At 32.9% G+C, this 21485-nt stretch overlaps 2 protein-coding genes across 5 annotated transcripts; both read left to right on the top strand.

The window, feature by feature from the left end:
* Positions 1 to 491: 491 nt before the first annotated feature.
* Positions 492 to 1429, top strand: LOC129303988 (uncharacterized). The gene has a single exon (XM_054943600.1). It carries the CDS (start codon positions 653 to 655, stop codon positions 1289 to 1291), a length of 639 nt encoding a protein of 212 aa, XP_054799575.1. The 5' UTR covers positions 492 to 652; the 3' UTR covers positions 1292 to 1429.
* Positions 1430 to 13271: 11842 nt separating this feature from the next.
* LOC129303551 (NADP-dependent malic enzyme-like) lies at positions 13272 to 20909 on the top strand. Of its 4 annotated transcripts, none has more exons than XM_054942926.1 (20): positions 13272 to 13431; positions 13868 to 14064; positions 14466 to 14586; positions 14698 to 14772; positions 14886 to 15037; positions 15125 to 15230; positions 15314 to 15379; positions 15467 to 15562; positions 15681 to 15752; positions 15872 to 15955; positions 16040 to 16138; positions 19113 to 19160; positions 19242 to 19295; positions 19380 to 19478; positions 19573 to 19662; positions 19759 to 19836; positions 19950 to 20024; positions 20120 to 20210; positions 20327 to 20455; positions 20586 to 20909. In XM_054942926.1, the coding sequence occupies exons 1-20, from the start codon at positions 13396 to 13398 to the stop codon at positions 20672 to 20674; spliced, it is 1857 nt and encodes a 618-aa protein (XP_054798901.1). In that variant the 5' UTR covers positions 13272 to 13395; the 3' UTR covers positions 20675 to 20909. The 4 variants fall into 4 exon arrangements, with proteins under 4 accessions (XP_054798901.1, XP_054798903.1, XP_054798904.1 ...); XM_054942928.1 differs by lacking the exon at positions 13272 to 13431 and adding an exon at positions 13506 to 13729; XM_054942929.1 differs by lacking the exon at positions 13272 to 13431 and adding an exon at positions 13506 to 13755.
* Positions 20910 to 21485: the final 576 nt, after the last annotated feature.

The following is a 21485-nucleotide window of genomic DNA, read 5'->3' as shown; positions in this document are numbered from 1 at the left end:
TTTACATTCGCAGAGCTTGTACACACACATATTGATATCCATTACCATTATGTGTAAATAAAGTGAAAACTCACTCAAGTACGCTGCAGCACTTGCCTACAGCTTTGGGTCCACAGCCTAGAAGAGCGATAAGGGATGAGATCTTAGAGGTCAAAAAGTAGCCATCTGTTTGGGTTGGTGGTATATATGTCTCTTCTTCTCAATTCCTATCTAACCATTTTCACGCTGGCCCCATTGACGCATTCTTTTGGGCGCCCGTTTTTAGCCTTTCACATCAAGATAGGGACTTTGTACAATTTCATTTATACATGCACATGAACAGAGATAAAAAGCACGCAAAGGGGAAGGAATATATGAAACATATAATAATAACAAAAAGAGCTCACATCCAATAGAAGAAAATAAAGGCAGAGGAAAGAAAAGAAACGAGACGCAAATAATTAAGGACAGTGCACAATAAAACTGTTATGATTAAAGTTCACTACCCATAACAAACCGCAACAACATCTAATTCCTTCTCTCTCCGGCCTTCTCCTACCTCTTCCCTCTCCTTTAAACTGCTCTTTTTACCTAAACCAAACCTTCTTCACTGATAAATACCATCACCCTCTACCCTCTTGGACCACTCTCAGTCTTCTTCCACATACGAAAGATGCAGCCACACACTGACACGCCCTTTCCTCTCCCGAACGTCTCTGAAGTAACGTGCATGGACCCGAGCCGGCCGTCGCTGGTGGTGGAGAAGGTCTGCAAGACAGTGCGTTTGATCTGTTTCCTTGTACAGAACGGGGTCTCCAAAAGCAAGGTCATGCACGACGTGCACTTCATGATTAAGCGAGGCAAGAACTTGGGAAAGACTCTGAATAACGCCGTCGTCCGACACCACGAAGCCCTGACTTGCCGCTCACGTGACGCGCACATGTCCTTCGTTTCCCCTATGGAGTACCAGTTCAGCTGCAGCGGCAGTCCGCCTCGCCTTTCGTACGTTGGCAGGCGGAAGGGCGCCTCTTCCCCTTACACGCGCCGCCAGCACTGCCACGCGCTTCATTATTCTCGTGAAACGCCGGCTCACAGGATCGTAGGACTGTGTCGTGGCGACGAGGACACGCTGGTGGGATCGGGCCTGCGGCGTTATTCAATGGGAGGGCGAGTAAAGATCACAGGACCCGCTTCCATGTTAAGCGACGACGTCGTGGAGGAAGAATACCGTGTGGACGAGGCCGCAGAAGAGTTCATAGATAGGTTTTACAGAGAGTTGAGGTTGCAGAAATGGTTGGATCACTGTTGCTGATGTGTGATCTGTGTGCGCCCCTCTGGCAGTTTGTCATTGGCCAGGCTCTAAGGCAGTATGCACTTGATGATGAACAGTTATCTCCCCGCTTCTCGCTGTAAATTCCAATTTCTTCCAGAGTTACTATCAGGTTTATTATTGCGTGCCTCAGTTTATTATTCCACGCGTGTGTACACAAACGTACGTTAAAAAAATTAAATAGAATTGAACGATGTCGCGAGTGGAAATGAAACCGAGCGAAGCAGCAGATGTAAAGTAAATGCGCGCGTTAAAGAGTGGGAGAAAGTAGAGCAAGTTTTGAGGGTACGTTTAGTTTTTAGACATGATATATAAGAAACCCTGAAAAATGAAAGAAGGCGCAAGGAAACTACAATAATTAACATTGAAAAGATGATGCATCAAGCACCATCAAGATTAAAAATGAAGGGATGTTCAACCTTATACCCATATTGAGCAATCCAACTCCATCCTAATCATCTCAAGACATATCTCTCCCAACCTAAAAAAAGATTTGAGATGGGAAGGGATTAGAGATTGCTCATTTGCTCTCCGCCCGACCACCTCGCCCCACATATTGTGTGTGTGTGTTTTTTTTTCCTTTTATTATATGTATTAATTATAATGTTATGGTTTATTTATTTATATTTTGTGTTTATATATTTTTGTTGACTTTTTAAATACTTGAATATCCCTATCTCATCTATTAGATCTCATTCATGAATCACGATTGTGGATGCCATTCTCTCAAACTCTATCTCTATATCTTAATCACGTCTCAAATGCCTTTTTTTGTTTATGTACTCATATTATTTCGTTTTTAGACTAAACAAATCATGTGATTTAATATTTTAATAAATGTCATTATTTAGGTTTTTTTTTCATGTTTGTTTTACTGAGACATCTCAATCTTCTCTCAATTGCGTCCTGATTCCTAACAAGAAGGGACCAAAACACGGGACAAAAATTCAATTCTAATCATTTTTCAAGAGCCCCTGGTGTGTTCTCTGCTTCTAATGTTAGCTTTCCTTCTTGCTCTGACAGTTTTTAAAAGAATTTTCATTTAAATAATGAGATGTGGAATTCCTTTAATTCCCGTTTGGTAAAATTAACAGAACGGGGAAAAAAAGAAAAAAGGCGATGCTTCATATTATAATGTAGCCGTTTAGAAGCAAAAGCATGAAGAAGAGGAGGAAGATCAGTGACTGATGAGTAAGGATGGCTGCGGGGGCAGTATAGTCAAGTGGTCATCGTCCGTCTCCCTCCCATCGAAGCTAACGATGAAAGCAAAATTATCGGGTCCATAGCATCAATTGCTCAATTATGAGAAGGGAAAGCTTCGCGGCGCTGTTGTGCTGGCTTTATATATATATATATATATATATACATATATAATCGTACTATTTTTAACTGTTTTGCATGAAATCATTACAAGATGATTAATTCAACTTTCTCACCAGTAATCAGTTGATGTTAGACGTCAATCACGAACGTAATGGTTAATCGGTGATAATGGACTTCGTCTACTTGTTATATATCAATTAAATCAATAAATTGGCAATTTAAGTTTGGTATTTATGTTCTGTTATTTCTATATTTATATATCACAATAATTAGATTATAAAAATGATGATAAATATATGTTTGTGGGTCTGAACTAAATGCCTGGTTGGTTGTTGGAAAAAATGAAGTGGAACTTAATGAGTCAACAGAGAATAAAATAAATTAAAATAAAAATGATAAAGATCAGGGATGATAGAAAGGTAAGATGAGAAAAAGCATGGATAAGAAGAATCTGATCATGGAACCATTTCAGAGGCTTTCGCTCTGCCTGTTTTCTATCTCTTCGAGTTTGCCCCTCATGGGTTGGTTCCTGCGCTACAGCACGATAGAAATTGCCGAACAACTGCTGATGGTGGATAAGTAGTTTGGTTTCGTCTTCGTATTAAAAGAAAAGAAAAGAAAAGAGGAATTAACATGGGTAAGATCATCAATTTCTATACCTAACTGTCACCAGTGACATGATTATTTTCTTTCTATCATTACCACTTCTACGTCAATATTTAAATTAATTTTACTCTGTTTTATTTTTTATCAAAATATTTTATTCCATTTCATTTCCTTTTAATAATTAACCGGACTTGAATCTCTTTCCACAACTTGAATAGTAGGGAGGGGCAGCTGAATCGGATTCAGTTCCGGCTCTCATCCATGGTGCTCTTTTTTATTTTTTAAACCACAAAGTTATTAGTATAATAGCAAATAAATATTACAAAATTATAATTAATTAATAAATAAATACTAACATGTTAAAATTTGACTTTCAGATATAAATTTTGGTCTGAATAGTTCATAACTGTACTGAAAGAATGACTTGAAGGGTTTAAAATAAAAGTTAAATTTAGTAAAATGAGCTAGTTTTTTACAATGTAACAAATTAATATTTGAATTTCTATTAAAAGAAGTGCCTGTATTTAATACTCGACCTAGTTTTAAGAATATTGCTTCTCATAGATGAACAATTATGTAAAATCAATAAAATAAAAAAATAGCTATGGTTTTAATTTTTAATACAGTACTGAATTGTTCAAATTTATATAAAAACTGTTCCATTCAAATTTTAATAACTTAAATTTATTTATTTATTTAATATTAAAATAATAATTTTATAATGTTAATTTATTATTATGATAATAACTTTTAAAAGGTGAAAGAAAAAGAAAAAAGTTAACACTGCAGCGGCAGTGTTTTGGTGCTGATGCTGAGCACCGTTCTGAATCATGGCAAAACTTTGTTTGTTTGTTCGTTTTTGTTTTTGGTTTTTGGCCGCCGCTTGCCAGAGACGTTGAAAGGGAAGGTTGCGTGTTTCTTTTGTTCCCTTAATTTTGATAGTCTTGTGGGTTTTACTTAATGGGCTTTTAACTGGGCTAGATTATAAGACTGGGTTTTGTAGATCTCTGGGATTGAGCCTCCTCAATTGGATCTGCAACAACGATTGAGTCATAGAAGTACGTAGCGTGTTTTTAACTGTTAATTTTTTTTTTTGGTTCACGTGTTCCGTGCAAAAATTAAAACCAATAATTTCAACAAGTCAAATTTATTCAAATTAAAATTAAAGCATCTTACTCTATAAAACAAAGTTTATATAATTAAATCTAACTCTAACATCTTTGAACTTATTTAAATTAGTCTAAATACCCATAACTTTTGAAGAATAATTTTTTCCTTATTTTTTAAATTAATTTTAATTTTTTACTAACTGTTGAACATAAAATATTATTTTAAATTTAAAATAATAAAATAAAAAATAATAACTCATCAACTTTATACTTAAATAACTCTATTATTGCTTTGTTATATTATGTGTAATTTACTTATGAATATTTTATTTACTTATAAATTAATGTTTTAATTATTTAAATGTTAATCTTATTATGATCATATATAAATATTTTATATATTTTAATTATGTTTAAATTGACCTCAATTCAATCACAATTAGACTACTAACTTAAAATTATTATCACAATTAGTTCAAAATTTTCAATAACTTTTGAGTAAGCTGTATTTTTTATTTTTAAAAATATGAAAAAAAATTCATTATTATATTATATAAAATAAAATTATTTAATTATGAGTAAAATATTATTTTTTTAACTTTTCATATTGTTTAACCCTTACATGTAAGGGATATTTACAATAATTTATTCTTATTTTTTAACTAAGTCTGCCATAGATGATAACTAAATAATTATCAAAGTATATTATTTTATTTATTATATTTATCTAATAGTAGAGTCAAGAATTTGTATATGTCTAAATTTTATTTTTAAATTATTTTTATTTATATTATTTTAACTTTAAAAAATAAAAAAAATAATAACTCATCAACTTTATATTTAAATAACTTTATTGCTGATTTGTTATATTATGTATAATTTATTCATAAATATTTTATTTACTTGTAAATTAATATTTTAATTATTTAAATATCGATCTTATCATGATCATATATAAATATTTTTTATATTTTAATTATAATCAAGTAGATCTCAATTTAATTACGATTAGACTATTAATTTAAAATTATTACTCTGATTAATTCAAAATTTTCAATAACTTTTAAATAAGTTATATTTTTTGTTTTGGAGAATATGAGAAAAAAATCATTATTATATTATATAAAATAAAATCATTTAGCTATGAGTAAAATATTATTTTTTAAACTTTTTATATTATTTAATCCTTGCATATAAGGATATTTACTATAATTTATTCTTAGTTTTTAATTAAGTCTAGTATGGATGACAACTAAATAATTATCCAAGTATATTGTTCTTTTTATTATGTTTATCTAGTAGTAGAGTCAAGAATTTGTATATGCTTGAATTTTATTTTTAAAATTATTTTTATTTAATTTTTATTTTAAAATTAATTATCTTGTTTTATAAAAAAAATTCAATGCTCAAACTATGTATAGGATTCAAATTTTTTTTAAAAAAATAAGTGGTGTGTTAAAATATAAAAATAAATATTAAAATATATTTTAAATATTATTTTGAGATATTTCATTGATTAAAAAAAATAAAAATATTAAAATATAATTTAAAAAAACTATAGTAATGCACTTAAATATATGATATTGTAGTATAAAATAATATAAAATTTTAAAGGTTAATTAATATTTATTATATTTCATATGTTATTAAAAATATTTTTTATTCGAGTATTTGGGCCAAGCTCGAACCCTATCAAATTTGACCCGAACATTAAAATCTATTATTTATTTTGGGCTTGGTTCTTAATTTTTCAAGAGAGTTTATGATGATTCATTGGGCTTAGCCCAAATTATCAGGTCTACCAACAATGCTAAAAGTAACAAGCCAATGCTTGCTTTTGTACTGTCAAAAAAAAAAAAGCAATGCTGAAAGTATTAATGCGACGAGCAAAAATATAGATAGCAATGAAACCAACTTTCCATATTGGCGAATTATGGCAATCCCTAAATTTATTATAAAGAGCTGGAGAGAGCAAAAGACACTTCTGTACTATACATTTGTAATCGGTTGGATTTTAATTTAATATGAAGAGGCTTTCGCAGCTGTGCTTGATATAAGAAGCTAGATCACGGTGCCAGGGTAGAGACTAGAGATGATAAATTTCAAATGAGTCGTGGCTAAGGATCATCACAAGCAACTGTGAAAAGGTAAGGTAGCATGATTTTAAAATAATAATAATAATAACTGTTGGGTATAAAGAACAAGCTGAGAATGAAAATATTGAAAAATGACGATGTTGTTTTACTTGTAGCATGCCAAAGTTGCACCCATTCTTTAATTTTCTATTTTTCTATCTTTTTCTCCTTTTCCTTTTTGAAACCAGACAAGGGGTGATCAGGTTACTGAGTTTCAAATTAAAAACTACAGCACAGGCTAATCAAGGTTGTCTAAAAACCCGAATCTTCTAAGAGGTGTTTGGTTTAGTGGGGCAGCGGAAGAAGAGGAGAGAGTAGCATATATATGGGCTATCCAATAGAATATGTTAAAGAAATAAAGATAAAAATATAATTGTCAAGATATGGAAAGAAGAAAAATTAACAATGTTCAAGAGAGGAGAGTGTAATTTAATTCATAAAATTTAGAGTCATGATTTATAAGGCTTATGAAGAGTGTATTCTCACATTTATAGTATGTGTTATTAAGTTTTATCATGAGTGCTATTAAAGATTAGAGAATTTAATTTATTTCATTCGTTCATTTCTAACGACCAAATGAATCCATTTTAATTAATCAATGTGTTTGGTGAAAAAATATTAAAATTTTATATAGCAAAAAAAATTAAATATTGAATTTTCTTAGGTTATAGAAATTATTTTATCATGTGAGGAAACAATGTAAGGCATAATTTTTTAAATATTAACAGCAGATAATTTAATTAGTAAGCCAAATAAGGAAAGTGAGGAGAGTTTCTCCTCCAATTTTTAAACCAATTAAGGAACTTACATTATTTCAATTAGATGCTAACAAAACAATCAATTAAAGTTAGCTTGAGTGATAAAGACTTTTATCAATTAAACAATTAATTAGGGATTCAAAACTTAACCCTTATACATATAGCAATTTAATTAAAGGATGCCTATCTGTTACTCTCAATATCTTAGGGGAGGGAGGTATTCTATACACTCAATAGAGTTTATTTCTTATACTTAAAAAAATACTAATCAAACAAGAGGACAAAAGAAACTCTCATCACCTCTCCTTTCCTTAAAAACCTCTAACCAAACACTGCATGACAGGCAAGAGCATGTTGATAGTATTTATGGTTTATACACATTTATTAGCTTATTTGAATCATTTTTACATGCCCAATGCATTCATATTATATCCATCATGCACATCCGCCTAAGTCTAGAGTTACATGCATCATTGGGTTTAAGTAAAAGCCATTACAAGAAGAAAAATAAGAAAAGAGCCTATCAATGTGGCTACTGAGAATGCAAGAATCTTGCCTTATAGCCAACACCCTTCTTAACTTTCCTCCATTAGAGAGTAAAAAAAATCCTTGTGTATTGATGAATAACCCAAAAGAGCAGATCATTTGCCACAATAAATTATGAAAGAACCATATGATAGATATGCAAGCGCTTTGTTTGAAAATAATAGGTCTTGCTATCTCTATGATGTAGGAACCTTCCAAGGCCATTAGAATTATGGCATCAACAATTTTGCGTTTGGTTACTTTCGTCACGTTTTGATCTCAAAACAATTGCCATCTATTAGGCATTAATTTGTTGTTTGAAAAATCAATAAACTCAACCCAAGTTATTCTGATCACGAGGTTCTTCACACACTTGGTGTCCACATTAATTAACTTTCTTATATTTAAAAAGGCTCAAAATTATGTTTGTTAGGCTGTCCACCCTTAGTAGATTAAGACCCAAAAACAAAGCCAAATAGCATGAGAGGTTTTATCAAAAATAAAAAAAGGCTTGTGGCAATGAGAAAAATAAAATTATGACCTTATTTGTGACATTACCGTTGAGCTTTTGGAGGGAACAATTATTAAAATTATTGCATATGCATGTCTTGCAATAATGATGCCCATACATACCCCAAGGGCGACCTAAACTACATGGTTCATGCAAAAGGGCAAGATAGGAAAAGATGGGTCACATCTTCGTTTGACTTCTTGCATAATGCACAAACGAAGTTGACTGGTAAGTGATGATCTCTTAAAATATCAACTACCAAGAGAGCACCTCTTAAAAGCCTTCAAATCTTGAGAATGATTTTGTAAGGCACCTTAAGGCTCCACAAAGCTTTCCAAATTTGTGTTAGCTTCTCCTCTTCAATGACTCCAATCACTAGAGCATAACCTTCTTTTACACTTTGAGATCCATTATATTGTCTTCCCCATGTGATTCTATCCTTAAACTCCAATAGTGAAAGCAAGGTGCTAAAAATGGCTAGTTGACGTTTAAGGGAAAACAACTATTGAAGAAGTTCTCAATTCTAGTCTTGACGATTATGCTGTAATAGATCTATGACTTGCGTAATTTTCGGTATTGGTTCAACTAGCATCAACTACTATAAGTGGTGTTTTAAAGGCATGTCAGGTCTAAAAGAGATATTCCATGAAAGGTGGCTGAAAATTAAATCCCAACTTAGAGCACTCCTTTTCACGTTCAAGAAATGGAAAACAAAGTATTAAAGGTAAGCGACTCAGCATTAAAATTTTTCTCAACAAATTTATTTCTCAATGTTATTGCAGTATAACTACTTGTCACATTCCGTTTCATCTTCTTCGGTTATTTTGGGAAAATATGATCCCCTTCCAAACAACTTGTTTATTAATCATCAAGAAAGCTAATTGTAACATCCCAATTTAAATTTTAATAGTTAATTTTTGGTAAATAAAAATTTTTAAAAAATATTTAGAGGTAAGCAAATTAGTAGGAGATAATTATTAAATCTAACTTAGGATATAATTCTAAATTAAAAAAAAATAATAAAAAAATATTATTATTATTAAAATATTATTATTATTATTATTATAATAAAAAAAAGGTATGAGAAAGAAGGAAAGAAAGAAGAGAACAAAACGGCTTTCGGTGCTCTTCCCCGGTGCAATGATTATATTTATATAATAATAATAAAAAAAAGAAGAGAGAGGAAATAATTAAAAAAAATGTGGGACCCACAGTATTTTTTTTAAAAAACCCATCCCTTCTTCTTCGTTTCTTCATTTCTCCTTCCTTTTTCATTTCTCTTCATGCGCGAATAGAGGGGGCGACGGTGCGCAATTTCACCGGTGTTGGGTTTTAAGGTAAGAGTTTTTAATAGAATATTTAGAGTGTAATTTTAAGCTTTTCAAGACTAAATAAGTGTTCTAAAAATTTTTCTTAGTCATCCTTCTTCTTTAGTTTCTGAGTTTGTAGTGGTAGAAAATTTAAGATCTGGAAGAGGGATGAATTTATGTTAAATAAATATAGTTTTTGAGGTTGTCAGTAGTATAATAAATGTTCTAAAGTATAAATTTGTTGATGATTTTTGAATTTATGGCTTATGGATCAAATTCTAAACTAGATCTGAAAATATATGTTGATTTATTGAGGTTTAGATGATTATTTGGGATGAAAAATGAATTATTATGGTTATAGGATTATGATTCTAAGCTAGAGACTCAATTTTTAATTTTTGGGTATTTTAGGTACGAATTTATGAAATAAAAAGAAAATTTTGATAATAGAAATTAGTTTAGAAGCTAATTTTTTTAGATTATTAATGTTTATTGATAATTAAAAGAGGAGTTAAAAATTTTACTTAATAGTATTAACTTTAAATTTGTATTAAGATTGAGATTATAAATTATGTTATATTTTTAATTCTATTATTGGAATTATTTTATTAGTTTCAAAAATTGAAACTAATATTTATAAATAATATGTTATTTGTAGATTGTATTACTGGTGAAGATTGTGGTGAGAGAAAAATTTTAAGGAATAATTTATTAAAAAAGCCATAAGGTAATCATGCTTTTAATTTGTGATTTGTGTTACTCCATATTAATTGGGTGATTATTGAGAAAATTATGAATTTTATAATATTATAAAATTATGTAATATTATTATGAATTTGTTTAATTATTGTGGGAGGTGTTGGGAGACTTGCTATTGTTGTTGTATTTATGTGCCACGTGGTACGCCCCTATTGGAGCTCAATAGGTGGCTTGCAAGGGCTCGGGTTAATCTACCTTTGGCCGGATAATTTAGCATCGAGTGAGGGCTACGACTCGAGGTTAATGGAGGGATATAAGGATGGTTGTTTGTGTGTATTGTAATATTTCTTATATTTGTTGGAATTATATTAATTTTAATTCTCACTTAGTAAGCACACACTTAACTGTTTGTATACACTATCATAAATTGACTTTGGTTACTGGGACTTTTGAGTCTCATTATGTAGTTAACAATTTTCAGGAGAAGAGCCACGAGTTACACGTGGAGGAGTCCCAGAGGCTTAGTGGTATAGATTCACCATCTCTTTTGGGTATTTAATTTATGATTTATAATGTGTTATATTGCTAATACTAGGGCTTTTTATTTATTATCAATTATATGAATATATAAATGTAATCATGCCTTTCAAACTATTTCTATTTTTAGTACAATTTGGATGACTGTAATTTTAATATTTGGTTTATTTTGGATTGATTAAATTGGCATAATTATAAGGCCAGATAACTGGCTTGTGTTGAAAATTGATTAAATTGCTTATTTTACTTGTTGGGAGTATAAGGATGGACAATATGATTTAGTTTACTTGTTAGGAGTATAAGGATGGACAAATGTGATTTAGCCTAATAGCATGTGGGAGGTAAAAATTTATCTGAAATGTTATAGTGTGTGAGTTGAAGCCAATTATAAAATATTTTATATTGAAATTATTGATATAAAAATGTGTTGGGTGGCTGTAACCCAACTATGGTTGAGTTAAATTATATAAAAAAAAAATTTGGTGTGTTATACTAATAGCTATCGACGAGTGTTGGTTATAGTAAAAATAGTTATGGTCAATGGTAGAGCTAGGACTCTAACTTAGGAGGTGCAGTATAATTTAAAAATAAATTTTAATAATTAATTATTTTATTTTATATCTTGTAGTTGTGATTTCATGTTTTAAAAAACATTGAATATGAGGTAAAAAATAATTTAAAAAATTGTTGTGAAGATTTCTTATTTGATATATGTAAAATAAAAATAAATAATGGCATATTCAAGTTAGGGAGTTTACAATTTACGCTTAAAGTTTATTAGGTTATGAGATTTAAAACACAGACATATATAGTATATATGAAAAGCCTATTTAAATAAAGTATATTTAGAAATAAATCAAGATTAGGTGGCTTTCAAATGATAAGTGTAAGGTGTGCAAAATATTAAAAAAAAGAAGTATTTATATTTTTAATATAAAATAAATAATACTTTTGTAAACTGAATATAAATGATGTGATTATTGCAAGTTAAGTGACTTTTTTTGTCAAACATAATGTAGCAGACAAATCATGTGAGGTGCAAAATTTCAGATTTTTTTTCCTATGTGGCATGGCTTTCAGTGTTTAAACCCTCTTTCCCTCATCACACATATTGATTGCTCCCAGTTGAGGGGTACATCTGCCCCTGGGTTAAATGTGGCTACATTACTGCTTATGGTCATCCAAACATTGTTCTTCTTGTCAAACTCATTTATGAAATTAGCAATTTCCTATTGACTTGTGCCAGCGCATATTCTACATGTGTGTGTAACCAGGATTTTCTTTTAATAAAAAGATAATACATTACTCAAACAGAGAGAACAAAATAAGTTGGAGCTAACTCAACAACTTTTCATCATCCAACAATTCTTGGAAAAAAGTAGTGGTTGATCAAGGGAGAATTTCAACTAAACATCATGATTATGACTTAATTATTAATGAGTCTCAAAAAAATTTAAAATTTCAGTTTAGTACAGGAGGACTGAAGGGAAATAATTTCAATGGTGAAAAGACTAAAGTACCATTTACTTATTAATTTTATCCAAAATACAGAATAATTAGTTATTAATTTTTTTATTTTATTTATTAATTACAAATATAAGTTGTAAATTACATGAATTAATCTATCAATAATTACACAAGATTTAAATGTTAATTGTTCAATTACAAACAGCAATATTAATTGTTAAATTACTCACTTTACTTGTTAATTTATTAACATAAGTTGTAAACAAACATATGTTAACAATTAATGTTACTAATTGTCTGATAAATTGATGTAATTTACAACTCAAATTTTAGATCTTTTGTAAGTTGGAAATAGACATAAATTGTAACTTATGTCTGTTTGCAACTTATGTTAGTAAATTAATAAATAAAATTAATAATTTAATAATTAATATTACTGATTGTCTGATAAATTGATGTAATTTATAACTCAAATGTTAAATCTTTTTATTATTAAAATTATTTCCACTTCAATCTTTTTGAATTGAATTAAAATTTTAATTTTTTTGGGATTTTCTAGTAATTAAATCATATCTGTGGTCCTTAGATGAAATTACCTTGCTGATCAAAATGTGTAACCATGAATCAAACTCATAGAATGAAGGTAAAAATTTATTTAAAAAAAAAAAAAAAGGCAAAGAAGCGTCATTTAACGCCTATTTCTGACCACAGACGTGCGCATGTTCGCGGCCTGAAGAGGATATAATCTTCCCATGGCCACGGATCACGATTGGCTGCTTCATCACACCAGCAATTTAAAAAAGAAAAAGCAAGTTCACGGATTTTAAAATTTTAATTTCAAGAGTATATTTTGGCATTATGCCTCGACAATTATATATATATATATATTTATTTATTTATTCACAAAAAAAAATGATAGTAACAAAAAATTTCAATATACGGGCAAAGTATAGGTAAGAATAGTACAGCTTTCCAGAATGTCAAGTCTTCTTCCCATTATTTGATTTCTCGTTTCTCATCTTGGCTCGGAAGGGAACCCGATTAGCTGTGCAAGATTGACTTTCACAAGACGCGGAAAATCTACACGCCTTCCGCGTCCCTCCACTATGATGTCGCTGAACAGTCGCAAAGGCACTGTTCTGGTAATACCCACCATTTTTTTTATCCACATCTTTCCAACTTCAACCAAAAAAAAAAAAAAAACTAGAGCTTTCGAAGAGGGTGAATCATTCATTTCATCCTACCAACAATAATTCCTGCTTCGATTTGGTTAGACCAAATGCTCCACGTGCCACTGCCAGTCCACGTTCTAACCGTTTTGACGTTGAAATCTATATATATATATATATATATATATATATAAGTTTGTGGTCTGCTTTGCCAAACCATCCCTGCTTATTCGTTTTTCATAAGCTTTGTTTTGTGCAACGCCTGAAGGAGGTGAACAATCCTTTGTTTTTGAAGCTGTATACCACTATTCCGTCTGAGAATTTTCCACATTTTGGTATTTGTGTGCGAGTGGTTTTTGCATTACAGTTCAGTTTAGCAAGTCTCACTGTGAAGTACTTGTTATTGCAGAAACAGGTTTTGTGCGGGAGAGACGGGAGAAAATTCGTGGCATTAATGTCGAGCACTTTGAAGGAGACGAGAAACGGGGGCGTTTCAGTGGATGGCCTGGAAGGTCACGGACACGGTGTTGGTGTTCGGGACTTGTACGGCGAGGATAGTGCCACGGAGGATCAGCCTATCACTCCCTGGACTTCTTCTGTGGCCAGGTGAGGCGGCAGCAGGCCATGAGTTTCGTTTTTATATTTTATTTTCTAAGCTATGAAGAAGGATGATGGCATGTTCAAAAAGAGACAAGAATGCTGCATCCGTTTCTGTCGATTCTACTAATATTTTAGTCTTTGATCTCCGTTTTTGGGTCTGTGCTTTCACCTCTTACATGATCTTATTTTTTGTCGGGAATTTAAGTTTTGGCTAGACTTGATTTTGATCTCGTCTACTTCGTTTGAGAATGTAAAAAAATCAACTCGTTTTTCTTCCAATCCAAGTTTCGATGAATTCCGTTGTTTTCACTTTTGGGATCTAGGCTAGGTAGATAAAAAACAAAAGAGAGACCGAAGGAATCAAAAAATATAAAATAAGTGCTAATAAAGTATGTTTCGTGTTACAGTGGATGCGCCTTGCTGCGTGAGCCACGCTACAACAAAGGACTTGCCTTCACTGAGAAAGAAAGAGATGCTCATTACCTGCGTGGCCTTTTGCCTCCAGCTATCCTCTCTCAAGAGCTTCAGGTTACTTACGTTGCCAAGTTTACATGAATTTTTCTCTTGGTCTCGGCTCTTGCGCTATTATTTACATTTTCCTTCTGGCTAATTACCCTTGTTATTAATATTGTTAAACAGGAGAAGAGGTTGATGCATAATCTTAGCCAGTATGATGTTCCTCTGCATAGATACATGGCCTTGATGGATCTTCAGGTGCTAGCTGGCTTCTTGCTCTTATGGCCATTTTTCCACCTAACAAGTTTTATTTGGTTGGTGCATGGTAGGATCAAATTTATCACCTTCTCTCACTATTTCTATTCTAACAGGAGAGAAATGAAAGGCTGTTTTACAAGCTTTTGATCGACAATGTTGAGGAACTGCTCCCTATTGTTTACACTCCTACGGTTGGAGAAGCCTGCCAGAAATATGGAAGCATTTTTAGGCGTCCTCAGGGTCTCTATATCAGTTTAAAGGAGAAGTATGCTTTTTCACGCTACTCCTCTTTCTTTCTTTGTTTCCTCCCTGCTTATAATTTCAGAAAATACTGAGTGATTGAGTTCTTCAGAGGCAAGATTGCTGAAGTATTGAAAAATTGGGGAGAAAAGAACATTCAAGTTATTGTTGTGACTGATGGTGAGCGTATTTTGGGACTTGGAGATCTTGGTTGCCAGGTATCTATTGATCTTGTTCGTATTTCTGTCTAATTTTCAGAATCTTTTCTCAGCTGACATAATTGTTTTAACTTTTCTGATAGGGCATGGGCATTCCTGTTGGGAAACTCTCTCTCTATACAGCATTAGGAGGTGTTCGCCCTTCAGCAGTATGGACTACTAGCATATGAGATTGTTTCCTGTTTCCCTCGTTTGAAACTTTCTTCTAACTCTCAATATGGATCTATAATTTACAGTGCTTACCAATAACTATTGATGTTGGTACAAACAATGAGAAGTTGCTGAAGGATGACTTCTACATTGGGCTTAAGCAAAAGAGGGCAACGGGGAAGGTCTGGCTACTTCTCTCTCTCTCTCTCTCTCAATGCACTGTTCAATTGTTTTTATCCCTATGTGGAGTAAGAAGTATTCGAATAAATATTAACATGACATATGTTAATTGTGGTTTAGGAATATGAAGAACTCCTAGATGAGTTCATGCACGCTGTTAAACAGAACTACGGGGAGAAAGTCTTGATACAGGTTACAGATCTGCTCCAACATGTTAATTTGGCGTTTCTTTTCTTTGCTTGATTATATTTTTTTTGAACGAATCTTTGCTTGATTATATTGTTTTGTCAACATTTATCGTTCTTTTTCAGTTCGAAGATTTTGCGAATCATAATGCTTTTAACCTGCTGGCAAAATACAACTCATCTCATCTTGTCTTTAATGATGATATACAGGTACATAAAAGACAACTAGTGATTTCATGCACAGCCCCTTTTTAAATTTATGAGTGATTGACTTTGATTTTCGGTTTAATTCAGGGTACAGCATCTGTGGTATTAGCAGGACTGCTTGCTTCCCTGAAATTAGTGGGGGGAACCCTAGCTGATCACACCTTCTTATTCCTAGGTGCTGGAGAGGTTAGCCTAATAAACCTCTTCCTTATTTACATGTTACCATTTCAACACCTTCTGTACAACAACAACAAGCCTTTATCCCACTAGGTGGGGTCGGCTACATGGATTGCAAGACGCCATTGTGCTCTATCATTTATTAAGCTTTTAGAAATATTATTAATTAAGAGATCACGTTCAACAACTTCCAAGAGTGTTCTCTTAGGCCTTCCTCTACCTCTCTTAATTGGACTCAAAGTTATATGTTCCACTCTTCTCACTGGTGCCTCCCTTGGTCTTCTTTGTACATGCCCAAACCATCTCAACCGATTTTCTACCATTTTTTCCTCAATAGGTGCCACCCTCACTTTTTCACGTATGTGCTCATTTCGAATTTTATCTTTACGTGTATGTCCGCACATCCATCGTAACATTCTCATCTCTACTACTCCAACTTTATGCTCTTGCTGTCCCGTTAGAGCCCAGCATTCACTACTATATAACATTGCCGGTCTGATAGCAGTACGATAAAACTTTCCTTTAAGTTTATTAGGCACCTTACGATCACAAATAACTCCTTTAGCTTTTCTCCAATTAAACCACCCAGCTTGAATTCTATGTGAAATATCTCCACTAATTTCGCCATCATTTTGAATAATGGCTCCCAAATATCTAAACTTTTCCACTTGAGGTATAATTTGATCTCCCAATTTCACTTCCAAATTATTTTCGAATAGTCCTTTACCAAATTTACAATATAAATATTCCGTCTTACTTCTACTCAGACGAAAACCTGTCGACTCCAATGTCCTCCTCCATAACTCAAGTTTGCAATTAACCTCTTCTCTTGTCTCTACTATAAGAACTATATCATCCGCGAAGAGCATACATTTCGGGATTTCCTCTTGAATATGTTCCGTCAAAACATTTAAAATCAAGTTGAACAAATAAGGACTCAGAGATGATCCCTGATGTAGTCCAATCTTTATAGGAAAATCCTTTGTTTGATCACTAGGCGTTCTTATACTAGTTTTTACCCCCTCATACATATCTTGTATGGCTTTAATATAAGCAATCCGTACTCCCTTTTTTTTCAACGCTTTCCAAAGCACTTCTCTTGGTATACGGTCATAAGCTTTTTCCAAATCAATAAAAACCATGTGTAGATCTTTATCTTTACAACGATACTTTTCCATTAATCCCCTTAGTAGATAAATCGCCTCTGTAGTTGATCTACCTGGCATAAAACCAAATTGATTCTCAGAAATACTTGTCTCCAATCTCAACCTGTGCTCAATTACTTTCTTCCACAATTTCATTGTGTGACTCATGAGTTTAATCCCTCTATAGTTAGTACAATTCTGAATATCTCCTTTATTTTTATAAATAGGAATTAATGTACTTCTCCTCCACTCATCAGGCATTTTCTTGGACCGTAAAATCACATTAAATAACTTAGTTAACCATCTCACCCCTTCTTCACCTAAACATTTCCACGCTTCGATAGATATACAATCAGGTCCGTTAGCTCTACCATTTGCCATTTTTTTAAGAGCTTCCTTTACCTCCTTATCACGTATTTTTCGATAGAATGACAAATTTTGTTCTCCTTCACCAGTTACTAAATCCTCCAAGTTACTAAATGAATCCTCTCCATCATTGAAAAGTTTAGAAAAATAAGTCTCCCATCTATTTTTAATTTCATCATCTGTAACTAAAATTCTTCCCTCTTCATCCTTAATACACCTTATCTGTTCTAGATCTCTTGATTTTCTTTCCCTACTCTTGGCAATCTTATAAATTTTTTGCTCTCCTTCCTTCGTCTCAAGGTTCTTATAAAATTCTTCAAAAGCTTTGGAACGAGTTTCACCCACAGCTCTCTTAGTTTCCTTCTTAGCCATACGGTACCTCTCCCAATTTTCCTCATTGTTACACAAATATATGGCTTTAAAACAGTTCTTCTTATACTTGATTTTGTCCTGTACACTATTATTCCACCACCAAGACTCCTTATCTCTCGGACCAGAACCTTTCGATTCTCCCAAAACTACTTTTGCAACCTCCCGTATCTTTTTAGCCATATCCTCCCATATGATGTTAGCACTTCCCTGAGAATCCCAAATTCCTTTATCCAAAAGATTTCGCTTGAAAATATCTTGCTTCTCACCTTTTAATTGCCACCACCTAATCCTTGGTGTTACTACTTGTCGACGTTTTTGGATTTTACTCATAATACACACATCAAGGACTAGGACCCTATGTTGTGTCGTTACAGCATCTCCAGGGATTACCTTACAATTTTTACAAAGTTTTCTATCTGTGTTCCTAACCAAAAGAAAATCAATCTGCGACCTTGAGGCTCCACTTTTGTAAGTGATGAGATGCTCATCTCTCTTCTTGAAACAAGTGTTGGCAATCTTAAAATCATACGCCAATGAGAAATCAAGAAGAGTTTGCCCTTCATTGTTTAGCTCTCCAAAACCAAAATCACCATGCACCCTCGCATACTGACCAGCTTCCCTCCCGACATGCCCATTAAAGTCTCCTCCAATAAAAATCTTTTCACTCTGTAGTATGTGTCGAATCAACCCCTCCAGATCCTCCCAAAATAATTCCTTAAGACTGGCTTTTGTCCCGACTTGCGGCGCATAAGCGCCAACAATATTAACAGTCTCACGTCCAATTATCATTTTTAAAGAAATAATTCTGTCTCCAATTCTGCTAACTTCTACAACGTTCTTCTTCCACTCCTTATCTATAATGATGCCTACTCCATTGCGTGCACTTACTTTTCCTGTATACCAAAGTTTGAAACCTTGAATATCCTTAGCTCCTTCTCCACGCCATTTTGTTTCTTGCAAGCAAAGGATATTGATTTTCAACACCTTCTGTAATAGAGGAAAAAAGAAAGGAAAAAAATGTCATCCATACATGTACACACTCACACACATTTCTAAATTGATGGTTTTATTTCCCACTTACGATCTTTTGGCTGTTGAAGGCTGGAACTGGGATAGCGGAGCTGATAGCTCTCGAGGTTTCAAAGAAGGTATTATTATTAACTTGAAAAGTTTACTGTGATTAGCAGTGTTTATGTTAACTCTTTCTGACCATCGATATTCTTGGCCAGACAAAATCTCCATTGGAGGAGACTCGTAAGAAAATTTGGCTAGTGGATTCCAAGGTAATCAAGGGGTATTGACATGCTTTATTACTTAATTTCCTTCTCCTAATAACTGTCATTCACAACGAGCCCCTCCTTTCTCAGGGACTGATTGTTAAGTCTCGTATGGAATCGCTTCAGCACTTCAAAAAGCCTTGGGCTCATGAACATGAACCTGTAAAGGGACTTCTAGATGCTGTCAAGGTCAGAAAAGTGGCTCGGATTTAGTTTCTGTACCATATAAGATTTTTCTTTCCCATCATATTTCATACAAAATGCTTACAATTGACTCCTACAGGCAATCAAGCCAACGGTTTTGATCGGATCATCTGGAGTAGGAAAGACATTTACAAAGGAGGTGGTTGAAGCCATGTCATCCTTCAATGAGGTTCTTCACACTTTCCTCTAGTAATAACTTCGTTAACTTACGGGAATTGAGAAGATTATGAGGCATTAATGATTAAAAATATTTATTTGCATTTAGAAACCACTCATTCTTGCTCTGTCCAACCCAACTTCACAATCTGAGTGCACAGCTGAAGAAGCTTATACATGGAGCAAGGTAACTTTTTACCGCCCCTCCATTTTTCCTTTGCACAATAGTCCACTAAACATTACTTTGCAGATTAAGGCTATTGTATCAGATAAAACGGAAAATCCACCTTTAATTTGCAGGGTCGAGCAATCTTTGCTAGTGGAAGCCCATTCGACCTAGTTGAATATGGAGGAAAAGTTTTTGTGCCTGGACAGGTTTTATCATGCAACCTTCAAAGTATTTTATCATGCAACATGCATACCTGATACCTTAACCAAAGTGGCTCACATCTTCTTACAATGACATTCAGGCCAACAATGCATACATATTTCCTGGTTTTGGCTTGGGTTTGATCATCTCTGGCGCAATCCGGGTGCATGATGAGATGCTCTTGGCAGCCTGTAAGTACAAAGATGAGAAATATAGCAATTTGCTTTCATATAATCTGAATGAAGCTGTTTAGAATGATGGATTATTTTTATTGATCAATCATTAAACATTACATCTTCTGGTGCAGCGGAAGCTCTGGCTGCACAAGTGGCTCAGGAAAACTATGATAAGGGGCTGATTTACCCTCCTTTCACTAACATAAGGAAGATATCAGCCCACATTGCTGCTAATGTTGCAGCCAAGGCATATGAACTTGGTAAGTCTGTTCTTCGTGCGTTCAATCCTGAGAACGCTGGCCCGTTTATAGTTTTTGCCCCTTCCTCATTTTTACTTATTTTTCTTTCTTTTCTTTTGCCCTTCTTTTTTTTTTTTTTTTTGGTGGATAGGTTTGGCTTCTCATCTACCTCGACCTAAGGATCTTGTCAAATATGCAGAGGGCTGTATGTACAGCCCAGCCTACCGAAGCTACCTTTGAAAGTTTTGATCTGTATCACGCGGCATCTGTGAGCTTTTAAAGGAAGCAAATTGCTGACTTACTAGACATTGTTATTGGAACTCTTTATACATTAGGAAAGTGGTCAATTCTCTTTTATTTTTTGTTATTGTATTTGGAAGAAATATTTCTATATTCTGCAGCGAAATTTGAATGTTTGGTTCCCAATGTACGAGTCAATGGCCAATAAGAAGTTGTTACCCAATTAGTAATTTCATGCTATTGTAATGGGATAGCTTTACTACGAGTATATTCGTACAGTTTCTTCCTTTACAGTGTACGATATCCTATCTATTCTAGATGGAATTTTAGATACACTATATACTCCTATATATCATTGCTTTTGCAAGGACAACTCTTAAGACAAGTTTTTTTTTTTTTTTTTGGGACTTAAACCAAGATTTGTATTTAGACAATCTTTTAATATGTAGATTTTTTTTACCTTAAATAATATGTAGATGTTTGAGGCTTTTAAATCGGTGCATCATCACGAGACACGCCATTATTATCAGAAACAAAAGGCTAAACTATTATTTTAATCTTTAATTTATGATTATTTTCTTAATTATTTTAAAATTTTAATGCAATATTTAACTACCAATTTATATTAGAGCCGCTCTTTTTCATTTAATATTTTAAGGTTATTCCTTTGCATTTTTTAATCATGTCTTAAACGGGATTTGATTTTTAAAATAGTATAAATCCAAATTTAAAGGATGAAAGTTTAAAATACTTTAAAAATTTTAAATGGCGAAGAACCCATTGGCATTGGGAAAGCAATATCTCCAAACGA

Source organism: Prosopis cineraria, unplaced genomic scaffold (assembly GCF_029017545.1).
Source record: "Prosopis cineraria cultivar Desert tree isolate PC_DT_omini unplaced genomic scaffold, ASM2901754v1 PC2, whole genome shotgun sequence".
NCBI classification, from domain to species: Eukaryota; Viridiplantae; Streptophyta; class Magnoliopsida; order Fabales; family Fabaceae; genus Prosopis; species Prosopis cineraria.
The sequence above is the reverse complement of the archived record's forward strand: the minus strand, read 5'-3'. Positions and strand labels throughout refer to the sequence as shown.